The sequence below is a fragment of the Micromys minutus genome (assembly GCF_963924665.1).
Source record: "Micromys minutus genome assembly, chromosome: 7".
Taxonomy (NCBI): Eukaryota; Metazoa; Chordata; class Mammalia; order Rodentia; family Muridae; genus Micromys; species Micromys minutus.
Genome location: NC_137976.1, coordinates 59,782,078 through 59,798,266, shown reverse-complemented (window position 1 = coordinate 59,798,266; position 16,189 = coordinate 59,782,078). Strand labels below are relative to the sequence as shown.

Below are 16,189 nucleotides of genomic sequence, written 5' to 3'. Positions count from 1 at the left end.
TTGCATTTTTTCATCTTGGGAACTGTAGCTAGTTACCTTTTCAAGCCCACTGAAATCAAGCTTTTAAGCAAGCTACCAGCAGGCCTTTGGGCCCTGTGTATTAGTCTCTGATTGACTAGATACTACCAGCCTGGTTTTCTATAACTTTTGAGTTGTTTATGCTTTAGTATTTTCTCCTATATGCATTTGGATAAAAATTAGTCATTGCTTATGTTTTAATTTTATATTTTTGAACAATTAAACTAGTATTTTGAAAAATGATAGATTTTGTATATAATAAATTTTAATCATTATTTTTTATTTTAATTAAATAGTATAAAGTAAAATATACCTTTTTCTGCTTTATCAACATTTTTATTTGATCAAGTAAGTATTCTAGGCTTTCTATTTATATTTTAAACCACATAATTTTAATTTCAGTTTTTTCACAAACGTGTAAAATATAAAGAATGAGTCAAAAGCCTATAAATTAAATTAAAGAGAGTACACAGTGAATTATTTTCAGATACAGGATGATTTTGTGTGTGTGTGTGTGTGTATAAATATATATTATATATTTACATAAATATATATCAGGAAGAAATGTAGTTTTTTTAATCTAATCTTATTTTATAAATAGTTTAAAGCATGCAAGTTTGTAATTAAGTAATCTTAACCTTTGTACTCTGAAATAGGATGTGAGCTGTAATGAAATTCAAACTGTACCCTCCCAAATTGGTAATCTGGAAGCCTTGAGAGACTTTAATGTAAGAAGAAATCATCTCTTACGCTTGCCTGAAGGTAAGAAACTATGAAACAATTAGGTTTTTGGTATTTATCTTTTTATTTGGAAGATCTAAACTCTGACGACTTGGGCCTCATGGCATGGGTCTATTACCGAGCGGCTCAGGAGGCTAAGGCAGGAGGATCATCATACAGGCCTGCTGAATAACCTCTCTGAAGATCAGAATTACAGGGAGGAGTCATGAGTTTGAGGCAGTGTGGGCAACACATCAAGACCCTGTCTTCAGAGAGAGATGAGAAGGAGACAGAAAAAACAAAACAGGATAGACCATGGAGTTCAGCGGTGGAGCACTTGACTAGCAGTCAAGACTGGAGGCTCAAGTCCCAGTACCAGCAAAACAACAAAATCTTAGGAGAAAATTTTTGTAACCCTTGCTTAGTGATTCCCTTTTCAGTCCTCTTGACTCATGAGCTATTGCCATTGATCTTTGATGGCAGTGTCAGTGTGAAGTTAACCAAGCACAGCTGTGGGGAGAAACGGAGTATGCGTGATGAAGGGGAGCCTAGTGTGATGCATTAGTCCACTTCATAGACGCACTGTGGAAATTAAATAGGATGCTAGAGTGCCAGTTGAACCTAATTTTATTCTCCACTGGAAACGTTCACACAAGGTCTTCTGAAGCATGTGAAGGCAGTACACAACAACTAAGGAAGTGAGTGAGTCCGCAGGACAGGTTACCTGAGGGCACCTGTACTGGCTGGTTGTGTGTCAGCTTGACACAAGCTGAGTTATCACAGAGAAAGGAGCCTCAGTTGAGGAAATGCCTCCATGACATCCAGCTGTAAGGCTTTTTCTCAACTAGTGATCAAGGGGGGAGGGCCCAGCCCATTGTGGGTGGTGCCATCCCTGGGCTGGTAGACCTGAGTTCTATAAGAAAGCAGGCTGAGCAAGTCAGTAAGTGACATCCCTCCGTGGCCTCTGCATCAGCTCCTGCTTCCTGACCTGCTTGAGTTCCAGTCCTGACTTCCTTTGGTGATGAACAGCAATGTGGAAGTGTAACTGGAATAACCCCTTTCCTCCCCAGCTTGCTTCTTGGTCATGATGTTTTGTGTAGGAAAAGAAGCCCTGAGTAAGACAGTGCCCATAAATTCTGATGTGTGGATTTGAGTGACAGAGTGATTAATCAAGTGCTCACAATCTATGAAAGGAAAGAGTAAAAAGGAGAGTGAGAACCATTTTTAATTAAATTACTACATTAATACAGTTAATCATGTAAAGTTTCTTATATAAATGAGCTTCCATGTGTTTGTCACACACTGCTGCAGTGACCAGTTCATGGTGATTTCACTTTATACGTATGGATCATGTATGTATTATTTCATATGTTATGTTTCATATATGTTATTTTCATGTTTTATATATGTATGAAATAAGAATCACCATGAGCTAATCATTGTGGTGACATGTGACAGACACATGAAAGTTCATTTATATAAGAAAATATCTAGAAATAAAAATTACCACTTAAAAAAATACATATATATACGTCTTCCTAACCCTCTAGATCCATTCAAAGCAAATCTAGAAGATAGAATGCATGGTGGCATATGTCTGTGCCCCAGCACTGGCAGGGGGGACAGGAGAACCATGAGTATGAGGCCTGCCTCACTAGAGAGACTGTGTCTCAAAGTAAACAAAGAAGAAAACACAACAGCAACAATTTCATAACAAAGATCTATAATAAGTGTTAAGTAGTGATGGTTTTGTTCTTACTGCAAAGTCCAAACATTTATTCCAAGTTGATTGAGTGAAACAAGTAATTGTAACCTACATTTGACATTTTGGATCTGCAGTAAAGGCATTAGAAAAGGATTTCCTCAGTTCCCTTTGTACACCTACTGCCACTCTAGCTGTCGTCCCCCATGCTGTCACTGAACCTGTCTGGTCACCTTCACACCCACCCCATTGCCTGTTGGCATTTGCCACCAACTCAGGATGGGACTAGAAGCTCCCAGGAAAACAGGAATGATGACCTGTGTCTTAAGAATCCCACACATTCATATCTCTGACTCCCCCTTCGTCCCTCCCTTACCCCCCCCCAGTCCCAATATTCAAGTTTCAGTGACTGAGAGTTGAACAGGGCCCTGTGCACAGTAGGCAGGCTGCTATTGTTAAGCTGTGCCCCATCCCACTTCTTGTTTTATTTTCATTTGAAATGTGTCACTTGCTTTGGCTGTCCTGAAATTTTTGGTCCTGTGTCTCAACTCCTGAGTAGCTGGGATCACACCCACCAACTCACAGTGCCAGGTAAGGGCCGTCCCTTCAATCAGAGCCTGGCACCTTCTTCTAGGCTTGCTCATGGAGTCGGATGAAATACTGAAGTTTGGGATCTTGTGTGTGCTAGCCTCAGTCTCACTGCTACAGCCACATGAGTGCTGGAATTGCAGTTAGTGCCACCATGCCTGGCAACACAAGGTTTCAATGAATGACAAGTACAGTGTAATAATCATGCAATTTATCTCTGTTATAGACTGTCTTAAATATAAATTATACAGTTTTAAATGTTTAATTGCATGGTTTGTAATCAGCATGTTAACTAGCCTGGGGTGGCAGGAAGTTTATTTGAGCATTAGTAATCTATGGCATTGTTTTCTGGGTTGGTGATGTATCTTTTGTTACATAACCATTTTCATTTTTACTTAATTTTCACTAGATATCATCCAAAAGATACTTAAAAGCTCAGAGTAATTATTAATGTTTCTTTTCCTTATGCTATCTCCATCCCTCCATCCCCACCCCACTTTCAATATTCAGTTTCAGTGGCCAGGGGCATTTTTATTAAGTTTGTTGGCTATTTCCTCTAGTATTTCTTGACTGTTTTAAAATAGTGGTTTAGGAAGGAGGGTGTTTGTTAGCTTTCGTGTGTGTGTGTGTGTGTGTGTGTGTGTGTGTGTAGGGGGGCGGTTGGTGGCATAGTCTTGCTATGTAGTTGTGGCTAGCCTTGAACTCACACCATTACAGCCAGGGCTTCTAGCAGTTCTCCCTCCTTAGTGTCCTGAGTGTGCTTACAGCTGCTGCACCTAGCTGACTTGGGGTCAAGACCTGGTAGCTCAAAGTATGGCCATCATTTCATTCTGGAAGACTTTAAGAGCTTCCCTTTAATCCAGCTCACTGAGCTTCTGTGATGCTGCTGCCAAAACATGGGCAAACTCTGCAAGCTGGTTACATCAGGCCTCTTCAGACTGTTGTCTTGAGATCATTGTTTTGTCCCCCCACCCCCTCGTCATCTTATATTTATTTATTTGGGTGTGTGTGCATGTACCACCATGCAGGTATGTGGTCAGACGACAACTTCATTCCTTCCTTCTTTCGTGTGGATTCCAAGGGTTCACCTCTTCAGACTCAGCAGCAAGTTCCTTTTTTTCCACTGAGTTTTTCTCTACTGAGTCTTTTTTATTTTCCTGTAAATAAAGCAAGCCTCCCTGTGCTCCCTGTGTAGCCCTGGCTGTCCTGGAACACTCTGTAAAAAAGGCTGGCACCAAACTCACAGGGATCCATCTGCCTCTGCCTCCCAGGTGCTCCCAAGTCCTCCCGTGGGTCACCATACCTGCTTATTGTCTTCTTGCTGCTCCACCTCCTTTGTTTTTGATAACTGCTTTTCTGTTCCCATTTTTCAAACTGAATGTTGTGACTAAATATTTGATCCTTTGATTTTTCTCATTATTTCTTTCTGCACTGTTTTGTGTTAGTCTAGAGTAAAATAATTCAAACAGTTCTTGAATATTTTTAATTTCTGAAATTTATTCAGAATTTTCAGTTTCTACCATTATAAAATGCTTGCTATTATATAATTTTTTAGAAAAAAAATATTTTAGTGATTCGTATTGCATTTCTCTGAAATTAAAGATATTATGATTTTTCAAATTGTCTTCTGTTTCTATGTACTTGCTTGTTTTTTCTTTTATTAGTTAGTTCCTTTTTTGTTTTTCTCTTACATGCTGTTGGAGATTTCTCAGATTCTCTAGGTCATGTACAATCTGCACACAGCATCATAGAAGTTCTGAGTACATTGGGCAGAAATTGTTGAAGGGTAATTAAGCAAGAGGCTATGCATTTTACTGGAGGAAACTCCATGTTGGTATCTAAAATCCTTTTATATGGGACTGTATAGTTTCTCAGAGAAAGCTGTGTCTGGCACCTCTTGTTTACGGCTGTATGCATTTCCTATTACTGGCCTTCAGGAGTGGGCTAAGGCAGGGCAAGTGGAGAAGGTGGAGGTGCCATTGTCTTTTCTTTACATCCTGATTTCCTGACACATCCTCACTCCCGTGCAGCTTGCTCCCTAAGTCCAGAGCCTGACTTGGGACTGTACACACTGGCATCTTCTGTAACTTCAGCTGCTTATAAAGCCTCTAATTAGCCAGAAGCTGGAAAGAACCCAGATGTCCTTCAGTAGATGAATGGATACAGAAAGTGTGGTATATTTACACAATGAAGTACTACTCAGCTATTAGAAACAGTGACTTTATGAGATTCCTAGGAAAATGGATGCATCTAGAGAATATCATCCTGAGTGAGGTAACCCAGCCACAAAAGAACAGACATAATACGCAGTCACTGATAACTGGATACTAGCCCCAGAAAGCTCTGAATACCCCAGAAACAAACAAACAAACAAAAAAAGCCTCCAATTAGCCTTCTTTTATTTCTTTTTTTTTTTTTTTTTTTTTTTTTTTTAATGGTATCTAGTTTCTGAGAACTAAGTAGTCCTGGGAACAGGAAAAAGAATCAAACTGCTTGATTTTGGTAGTATTCCTATCTCTAAGCAATCAGATTTGATTTTATACCTTGTCAATTCCTAAGAATAGAGATTAGTGATTTTTCAAATTCGCCACATTTGACTAGGAGCATGTGTAAAAACTAGTTCCAAGATATCAGTGATTGTTCATTCCACTTTACTTCCATTCAGAGCTGGCCGAGGTGCCTTTGATACGACTAGACTTCTCCTGCAATAAAATCACAGTAATTCCTGTTTGTTACCGGAACCTTCGTCATCTCCAGGTGATCACCTTGGATAACAACCCGCTTCAGTCACCTCCTGCACAGGTAAGCATGGGTAAAGTCTGTCAAAGGCCACTTCTGCTAGGAAGTTATTGGACATTCTCTGTGTATGCACTGTGTCTGTCTGTCTTGTGGTTCACTACCGCCACCACTGCAGCCACCACCACCGCATGCCTCCTTCATAAAGGAGAGGAAAGAAAGATTTTGATGTTCCTGAAAGCATTTCCCTTTCATTACTTTGGCATGTTTGCATGTGTTAGTTTTTATGTGCACCAGGCGTTGACAGTAGGTATCTTCCTCAGTCACTCTGTGCCTTACTGGGTTTGTTTGTTTGCTTGTTTTCGGAGACAAATCTCTCCCTGAACTTGGAGTTCAGTGGTTCTGCTAGCCTTACTGACCAGCCAGCAAGCCTGAGGTCCACCTCCCGGTGTCTGGTGCTTTTGTGTGGGTACTGAGGATCCAAACGCAGGTCCTCGTGCTTGCACAAAGCCACTCTCTCTTTCTCCCCCGTCCTTAAGCACCTGAAGTTGGAGAAGTTCTCAAAAATTAGTTTTCTGGCCAAGTGGTGGTGGCACACACCTTTTCCCAGCACTTGGAGACAGAGCAGGTAGCTCTCTAGTTTCCAGGACAGCCAGGGCTACACCGAGAAACTGTGTCTCAGAAAACAGTAACAACAACAATAAAGAAGCTAGTTTTCTAATGAGATTTGAGGTTGGTTTGTTTTGTAATTTTCTTCTGTAAAAGCTTGAGTGGGAGCACATAAACAGCATAGACAGCATCCTCCAACTGAAGTTCTCCGTGCCCCTCTCTTTCCTGTGAAGTTGTCCGTGCACCTCTCTTTCCTGGAGTGCTCAGCTCCTCATTTAACCAGGCAGCTCGTTTGTTTATAGTAACTGAAATCAAACTGGTAACTGTGAGGCAGATTATATCCTGTAAGCCGTAAAATATTTGCCATGCCCATAGTTTTCACTTTGAACTTTCTTTAAAGTTTTTTTTTCCTTTGGATCTGTGCACGTGTGCTCTGACATCTGGAATTCAGAGGACGAGTTCTTGGAGATGGTTCTCTCTACCTTTTTGTGGGTTCAGGGAACCCTCACTTTGCCAGCTTTTGACGATCATTATAGAATCTGTAAAGTCCTAGGAGAACTTCCTAACTACAAAAAGGTTTTGTATTAGTCAGTTTTTAATCCATGACGAAGTACTTGAGAGAACGTAAATTAGAAGTAAGGCTCCCAAGGCAGCTCTTGCAGAGGACTCAAGCTGAGTCCCAGCACCCACACGGCCTCTCACAACCGTAACTCCAGTTCCAGGGGATCTGATGCTGTCTTCTGACTCTACTGGGCATGCATGTGGCACACAACATACATGCAGGAAAATATACTTACACATAAATAAGATTTAAAAAAGATGTTAAGGTGAGAAAGGGTCAGTGGGATTTACTGTACTGTTATTGCAGCTTCTGTGGTTACTTACTCCAAAAATAATAAATAAATAAATAAATAAATAAATAAAATATAAAATTTTTTTTAAAAAAAAGAAGAAGTAAGGCTCCTGGTTTTAGAGGTTTTAGCTGTCTGGCTCCATTGCTATGGAACTATGCTGACACACAGTATCATGGCAACAGGAGTATGTGGTAGAGGTGGCTGCTCATCTCACAACAGCCAGGAAACTGAGACAGAGGAGGGCTTCAGGGACTATATATACCCTTCAAAGGCCTACCCCTAGTGCATCTTCCTCCAGCCAAGCCCAGGCTCCATGAAGTAAGTCATCCTACATTAATTCATTGATCCCATTAGAGCCGACTTGATCCATTTACTGCTTAAAAGTCAGCTGACAACTAAGCTTTTTACACAGACTCAGAATTATAAAGCATTTCATCTACCTAAAGAATTTGTTTGACTCATGAGACAGGACACATCAAAAATGGTATGTGTATAAATTTCATCATTTTACCATTGCTAGTTCTTTTCTACAGAGATTAGCATGTAAAATGTAATTGTATATGACTAATACCTAGAGAGAAGTCTTTAAGATCCTTACTATGTATAAATAATCAGTATGTGTTTAGTAGAGATGCCTTAAAAACCCAATTATGTTACAACAAAAGCTAGTTATGATTGAGAGAGAGAGAGAGAGAGAGAGAGAGAGAGAGAGAGAGAGAGAGAGAGAGAGAGAGAGAGAAGAAACATCTGGGTGCTGGAGATATGGCTCATCAGTTAAGAACACTGACTGTCTTTCCAGGGGACCTGGTCCCACTAGTGACCCAGCATCCACAGATATCTGCTCACAACTGTTTGGTACTCTAGTTCAAGGGGATCTAATATTCTTCTCTAGTCTCTATGGGTACCAGGCATACACGTGGTACACAGTTGTGAATGCTAGCAAAACACCCATACACATAAAATAGTATTTTTAAAAGAATGCTTATATTTCAGATGAGTAGTAATTTGGCTGTATTTGTTATTTTATTTAGATATGTATAAAAGGCAAAATCCACATATTTAAATACCTGAACATACAAGCTTGTAAGATTGCTCCAGATCTGCCAGATTATGAACGGAGGCCCTTGGGATTTGGCTCCTGGTAAGTTTGTTTTATTCTTGTGTCACAGTACATCACAGAGAAAAGCAAATAAACTTTATTTTTAAATCATCTGGCCTCAAAATGCTTGTATCAAATATGAATTGTTACATAGATTCTATAAAGTGTAATCTAACAGTGCAACTTGGGCACTGTTAACATTGTGTTCCATGCAGTTCTTTGTCATGAGAGACTGTTCCCTACTTTGTGTATGGTTAGCATCCTGGCCCCTTATGGTCCCTATTTTGTGGACAGTTAGCAGCATCTTGGCCTCTACCTTCTGGATACCAATAACACACTGCAATGTTTTCAGATATGCGAGTGTTGCCACTGTTCCTGGCAGGCCCCCAGTAGAAATTCACCGGTTGGAATGGCTTGAACACTAACCCTAGCTCTGACTCTCTCTGACTTACAGCATTTGCTTCTTTCCCTTATAGGTGTAAAGAGAGTTGGCTTTGTTGCATATTGACATTACTTCAGGATCTTTTTATTCTATGAATCCCTTAGTGACACAGCACATGCTGTATAAAATCATCTGCTTGACACTCCCAACTGTGTGGAGCAATCTTAAGTATAGGAATTCAATCTAAAAGTCTTCTAAGGTGAGATAGATATTCCAGTAAACATGTTATGATGCTCATGGACTTATTTTCAGGAGCGAGTTTCCCCAGCCTTTGCTTAGAACTTATCAGGTTTTGCTGAAACCACAGTCCAGATGAACTTGCTTAGCAATTTTCTATACTAAAATAGATAGACAAATGTCCGTGTGGATTCTAAAAGCAGATATAGCCAGGCATTGGTATGGTATATTAAATATGTATCATGTTCAGAAAAGATAATTTAATATGACTTTAAGGCTTTATTAGAAATTATTAAAATGAATGATTTAAGTGTTTCATATTATAGAGGAGTATTCTGAGGCCATCTGAAAATTGTGCTTACACATAACAGGACTTCTCGGGTAAATAGTGTTAGTTACCCCATAGGGACTTGACTTCCACCCTTTGCTGCAGATTCTACCTCCCTTATGGTATTCTTCAGTCAGCTGAGCATCTGGCATACACAGACATTACTCAGAAAATGCTGCTGAATGAAAAAAAACGCTGATTTAGACAAATACTGCTTTCCTCCACGTAAAATCATCAGTAAGATCTTGGTAATGGCATTCCAGGGTGCTTAGTCTGGGTATTAGATTGAAGACTTGGACACTGTGAAGAATATTTGAACAACAGCTCTAACCTAGTTGCTTAAGCATAAGCTAATGCAGCAAAGAGACTGACAGTCACACTGTAGCCATGCCCACGAGAACACCCTCAGTTTGGTGTTCATCTCTGGGAGGACTGGCGTGGGAAAAGTATGCTTAGGTCATGACAGGTGAGCTTTGGGCAGTTGGCAGAGATTGAGTGATGTCCTGTGCTGTAGGCCATGTGGAGGAGGCGGATGCTGGCAGTGAAGATACGAGATGACTCCGGGCCTTATTGTCAAAAACACCATCTGTTTTCCCTTTCTAGCTGCTTTTTCTCTAAACTCAGCTAATTGCTTATGATATGGAAATAAATGCTTGTTAGGTGTGAACAAAAGCCTTGGTTTTCCTATATTAACTTTTCATTAGAGGTATTTATGTGGTACTCTAGCAAGACAACAAATCAAAGTTGGCTTTTCTTCCGAGTATATACAATTGATTTTCTGTTGGAGATAGTGGTCCTTGGAAGGAAACCTCCCCTTTCCTGAAATAGCAGAGCAGGAGCATAAGATTGCTCCTGTGGCTGTGGGGTTTGCTGTGAGCTGGTGATGATGGTGGGTGCAGGTGTGTGTGAAGGTCTGCCTGAAGAGATGGCAACGAATGGTGTGTTGAGGGCTGGCTTACTGTTCGCAGGCCTGTTTCTCTGTGTGTTCCTTAGTTCTGAGACTGGCCTAATTGATGTTTGTAAATACTGTAGTACATACATTATTTTAACTACATAAAGTATTAGTTAAATTACGTGGCAAAAGACTGGAATGCATATTTGCTAACAGATACAAGGCTTGAATTCATATTAAAGCGTTCTTTCAGGTTCCATGTAAATGGGAAATCCAAATGGCATGAAGATGTCGCTTCTCTCCAGAAGAGCTGAAGTGATAGAAGTGAAACTTGGCAGTCTCTGTCGTAATCTCTGGTTATGGTCACTAACAAGGCTGCTTTCTAGATTTTCTATTTTTTTTCAGAACCAAACTGTTGCAGTAAATATTTAAAAATGGAATTGGCTTATCTCTTTATCCGCCCCGAGGTCTCACTCCGAGGGCACCGCTTCTAGTATGGAGCCGGCTCACAGACTCTGTCACTCAGTCCAAGCTGCCCCCATCTCACTCCACCTGCCCTACTGCCTCCAACCTGGGAAAAAAATTACCACCCTGCCTAGCACAAACATGACTATATGGCCAGATAGCTTTTCATACAGGTTTATATATCAAACTCCCAATCCACAAACCCTTTACACAATAAGATTACATCAAATGGACAAAGATACAAACTGCCCTTCCATATGAGATAAATGACCTATAAAATCCTTAAAATATTTATAGCTACCTAACCCCAATTAAGCCCACCTGGATCTGATTCATCCTTCCCGATGTCCATCTTGGAAGCAGTGCCAGAGGAGTGAGACTGTGGGGGCCAATAAAGAGATAAGCCAATTTCATTTTTTAATATTTACTGCAACACCAAACTATTGTTTCAGACATACTAGAAATTTTGATTTGTTACATATGTCAATATAGCTGGCTCTCTGTTTTCATGCATTCAACCAAGTGTAGATTGAAAGTATTCAGAGAAAAAAAGATGCACTTGTGCTAAACAGTTTCACTTTTTCTCATCATTATTCCCTAAATAGCCCAGCAGAGCAACTACATCCATGTTATATTAGGCAATATGCATACTTTAGAGATAATAAAGTACATAGGCAGAGTGTCATCAGTTTTGGTGACATGTGTCTTTGTTTTCACCTCCTCTGCCCTGTCAGAAGGCTGAAGCAGGAGGATGGCTTGAACCCAGGAACTTACACTCATCATAGACAACCCTGTCTCAAGGGTTGTCTGCTGGGTAGAGTGGTACATCCTAGCACGTGGAAGGTTATCCTCAGCAACACAGGGGATTCAAGGCCAACCTGGGCTACATAAGACCCTTTCTTAGCAGCAACAACAGAAATACATAGTGGATCTCCATAGACTATGGAAATGCTTTGCCATCTTCTGTGGCATCACGACAGTCTCCCTGGATTTGGGTATCTGAAGAATCCTGGAACAAGTTCTTCTGTCGTGAATGCTGAGGGTAGACTTTATATGTAATATTTCATTCGCTTCTCAAGTGCCAGGGAATGAAATGTTGTCCCTTCCTGTTTTCCTATCAAAGGTACACATTAATAGAATTGTGTTACAATTATTAGCTATTTATTCAACAAGTAGACATGAAGTTAGAGGCTCTTGGTTCTGAGTTTCTGTCTTCTTAGGGTACTTAGGAGTTTAAGACTCTCTGAGCCTCCATTTTCAGTATAATCTTTGTACCGCTTATCACTCTACCAATAGTTCTAAATACCAAATCTCCTGAATCTGAAAGTTCTTTAAGTGACCATAAAATAATCCATGTAAAGAGGCATGATAATCAGGCTGGACTGATTGAGCTGGAAAGAGTCCAAGCTTCTAAGGAGTCCCTTAGCTCTTGGACAGTTAGTACAAACAATACAGACCTAGATTTCAGTTCTCAGATTTATACATTTATGTATGTAAGTACACTGTGGCTGTCTTCAGACACACCAGAAAAGGGCATCAGATCCCATTACAGATGGTTGTGAGCCACCATGTGGTTGCTGGGATTTGAACTCAGGACCTCTGGAAGAACATTCAGTGCTCTTAACCGCTGAGCCATGTCTCTCTCCAGCCCCTCCCTGCTTTTGTTTTTTGAGATAGCATCTCACTATTTAACCCTGGCCTAGAACTTGCTATGTAGACCAGGCTGGCCTTGAACTCAAATCTGCCTGCCTCTGCCTCTGCCTCTGCCTCCTGAGTGCTGGAATTTAAAAAAAAAAAGTATGCACCATCTTGCCTAGCCAGATTTAACCATCTTAATGTTTATGTGTATGTACAATTTTTTTTAATGATCCACAAATTTAGCATAGTAGTACCTTCCTTAATCCCTGCACTTGGAAGCAGGCAGAAGGATCCTGAGCCTGACATCAAACAAAACCCTGTTTTTAACCACCAAAAAAGCATAGGGGTAGTGGCCAAAGTTAAGTGACATAATTAATTTATGAAAATGTCTTTATAAAATGCATAATGTGTGAAATAGTATGTGCTGATAAAATTTTTTGCTTAATTAAAAATAAAAGACAACAGTACCACAAAATCCACCATCCACAGAAACTCCCAGAAATAAATTTGTAAAAATTACAAATTTTTATTAACTTCCAGATACAAGTGTTCCCATCTTACTTGGTGAGTTGTACTCATCACCTTTGCTTTATTTAGTGACACTGTGGCTTTCATTAGTGACATACAGATACTAAGACAGGTGTCTGTGTAGCCCTGGCTGTCCTGGAACTCACTCTGTAGACCAGGCTGGCCTCAAACTCAGGTATTAAGGGCATGTACCACCACTGCCCAGCTGAGACGTGGTTTCTGATAAGATCATTTTAAGTGGCTTTACGTTATGGACTAATTGTATTTATTTCTGTTGATGTGTCTACAAACCCAAACTAAGGAAATACTAAGCACTGGTAAGAAAAATTCATCCAGCTAGGATTGATAATCTTAGCACCCAGGAGGATTATGTGTTCAAGGCCAACCTTAGACTACAGGGTGAGCCTCTGGAATCAAAAAGAAAGACCTGCCTCTCTAACTCCACCCACTAAATTAATTTTCTTCAAAAAACCTTGATCTTTTCAATGCAAGGGACAATCCTTTATTCATACTTAACATTCTTAACACCTAGAAAATTGTGTGACGTTCAGTAAATGATTGACACACAAGCTCAGTTGGAATACGTGAAGTGGGACTGGAGAGGTGGCTCAGAGGTTAAGAGCACTGACTGCTCTTCCAGAGGTTCTGAGTTCAACTCCCAGCAACCACATGGTGGTTCACAACCATCTGTAATGGGATCTGATGCCCTCTTCTTGTGTGTCTGAAGACAGTGACAGCATACTCATATAAATAAAATAAATCTTTAAAAAAGAAAAAGAAATACATGTAGTGGCGTAACGGCAAATGCTCTCCTAAGACCACATTCTTACTGTAGTGATAACTTATGTGATGCTTTGCACAGTCTCTGAAGTTGCATTTTCTCAGTTTGTGTTCAGATGGCTCTGTGAAGTGGGTGGTGCTGTATTTCAATGAAGACATTGAAACTTACATTTTCAGTAACAGTGATATGGTCCTGAACTGTGAGACTAGGAAGCTTTATCCTAAACTCCATTGAGCTCTATATACCATGCCAGTCGACTTGCTGAAGAGAAGCTACCCGTGTATTCAAAGCACCTTTAGAGATAGTTTGTGAAGGAGACTGACATTTATGGGTAAAAATAAATTATGACAGGAGTCTAACTAACTTCCAGGATGTATTTCTGTGTGCTACAAAGAAGCATTTGGTAAATATGAAAATATACATATTTTTCTGGCAGCGGTAGAAAGATTATTTAGGGTGGGCTGTTTAGTTTTTTGTCATAATTGACGCAAAAGATAAGTCATTTGGGAACAGGGAACCATAACAGGAAAAAAATGCCTCCACAATAGGATTTGTGAGTCTCCAGACTACCCCCTAATGCTACCCCAGCAGGTGGTCCTCAGTTGTGTGAAAAGCAAACTTAGCAAACCCTGAAAGCAAACCAGTAAAGGGCATTCATTCCTCCTTGGTCTCTGCTTCAGTTCCTACCCTGCGTTTCTGCCCTGACTGCCAGTGAACAGTGATGTAGGAATATAAACCGAATAAAAACAGACCTCTTCTTCCCCACATTGCTTTTGGTCAGACTGTTTATCACAGCAGTAAAAAGCAAACTACAGCAGTGCGTATGCCAGACAAGTTCTCTGCCTGCCCTTAAGCTATAGATTGCCACACAGAAGAATCTTTGTAGCATGGCTATGTCCTTCATTAGGAAGCTCTTATACTCGGTCACCTCGGCCTGACATTGCTGTGTTGAAACGCACAGGATATACATTAAGGTCTGGGCTTTCAGACAAATCTTAGATTATCAACAAAACATCTTTCTTATTCATTGTACTGCGATACCAACTTTTGTATAATGTGACTTGTTAAATATAAAGTTAGGGAAATTTTTCTTTAGAAAAGTAAATTTATAATTATACTGAGAATTTTTTTTACTTCTTGTTTTGTTTTTGCTTTTAAGTTAAATGATCTCCTTGGGGACAGGCAGAAAAAAAATGCCAGAAGATAAATATGCTTTTTCATATATATCTTCATCCTTTGGGCAGATATATCTTTATATTATTTCCTATAAAGTAGGACCATATGTTTGTCATTATGGAAATAAATTTAAGCTCAGCAGAGGCAGGCAAATCTGAGTTGTAGGCTAGCCTGGTCTGCAGAGAGAGATCCTGGATAGCAAGGACTATACAGAGAGACGCTGTCTAAAAAAGAAGAGGAAGAGGAGGAGAAAAGAAAAGAGGTTTATTGGACATACTACAGAGGTAGCAAGCTGACTGGGAACAAGAGTACCGCCCACCTGAAGTCCCCTTTATCAATATAGAAAGCGACAAGTCGGTTTATCTGCCTTGTGTTCACATGCAGGCTTGTTTTGTTTTACAAGTGAAGAGAAATGTCCCATCTGTTTAACAGAGGTTAAATGATAGTATCCAGTTGTCATTTTACATTCTGGTACATCATCACATGACTTTATAACTCATAAAAATTATGTTCATGAATTTAAAAAAATATGGAGTATCAAATTTACTATCAGAAGAGCACTGTATGTTAGCCAGACATGCTAGTATATGCCTGTATTCCTAGCACTTGAGAGATAGAGTCAAGAGGATCAAGAATTCTATGGCAATTTGGACAGAATGAAACCCTCTTTAAAAAATAAAAATAAAACAACAACAACAAAACACCATTTATTTTAAATTTATAATTTAAAGTTGCTTTTCCACTAATGAAGACTTATTAAATAAAATATTAATGCACTAAGTTTTTTAATTGGATTTATTATTTTTTAGATTTCTAATTAAACTACATCTTTAAAAGTATGTTTAAGAAGAAACAAAAGTATAAAAGGTATAAAACTGGGGGCTGGAGAGATGGCTCAATGGTTAAGAGCACTGACTGCTCTTCCAGAGGTCCTGAGTTCAATTCCCAGCAACCACATGGTGGCTCACAACCATCTGTAATGGGATCTGATGCCCTCTTCTGGTGTGTCTGAAGAGCTACAGTATACTCACATATATAAAATAAAGAAATAATTATTTTTTAAAAAGTTTAAAAACTAAATAAAGTTATAAAATAAAGGTATAAAAATAAAAAGTATAAAAGGTATAAAATTCCTGAAAGCGTACCTCTGGGACTGGGAGACAGCTCCATTGAAAGCCTAAAGACTTGAGTTTAGATCCCCAGAATCCATTTGAAAGCCTGGGCATGGCAGGTCTGTAATCTCTGCACTGGGGAGGCAAAGATGGGCAAATCCTTAGAGCTTTCATTTCATCCCTGCCCAGCCATTCTAGCCAACTCAGTGAGCTCCACGTGCTGTTCAAGACAGTGCTGGAAAGTAAAATGGGGAGTGACTGAGGAAGACACTGGCACACAGGACTGTCCTGCTGATCACAGAGATGGTCTCTATAAAAGAATAA

The 16,189-nt window shown here is 39.8% G+C and overlaps 1 protein-coding gene across 5 annotated transcripts in view; it reads left to right on the top strand.

Annotated features, from left to right (window-relative positions):
- The window catches only part of LRCH3 (leucine rich repeats and calponin homology domain containing 3), a gene marked incomplete at both ends in the record, with an annotated part of 95,646 nt that overhangs the window by 39,991 nt on the left and 39,466 nt on the right, over nucleotides 1-16,189 (top strand). For all 5 annotated transcript variants that reach the window (XM_080918738.1, XM_080918737.1, XM_080918735.1 and 2 more), the window contains 3 exons: nucleotides 675-780; nucleotides 5,694-5,830; nucleotides 8,259-8,368. In XM_080918738.1, the coding sequence (XP_080774864.1) occupies nucleotides 675-780; nucleotides 5,694-5,830; nucleotides 8,259-8,368 (353 nt within the window). The remainder of the gene's footprint in view (nucleotides 1-674; nucleotides 781-5,693; nucleotides 5,831-8,258; nucleotides 8,369-16,189) is intronic.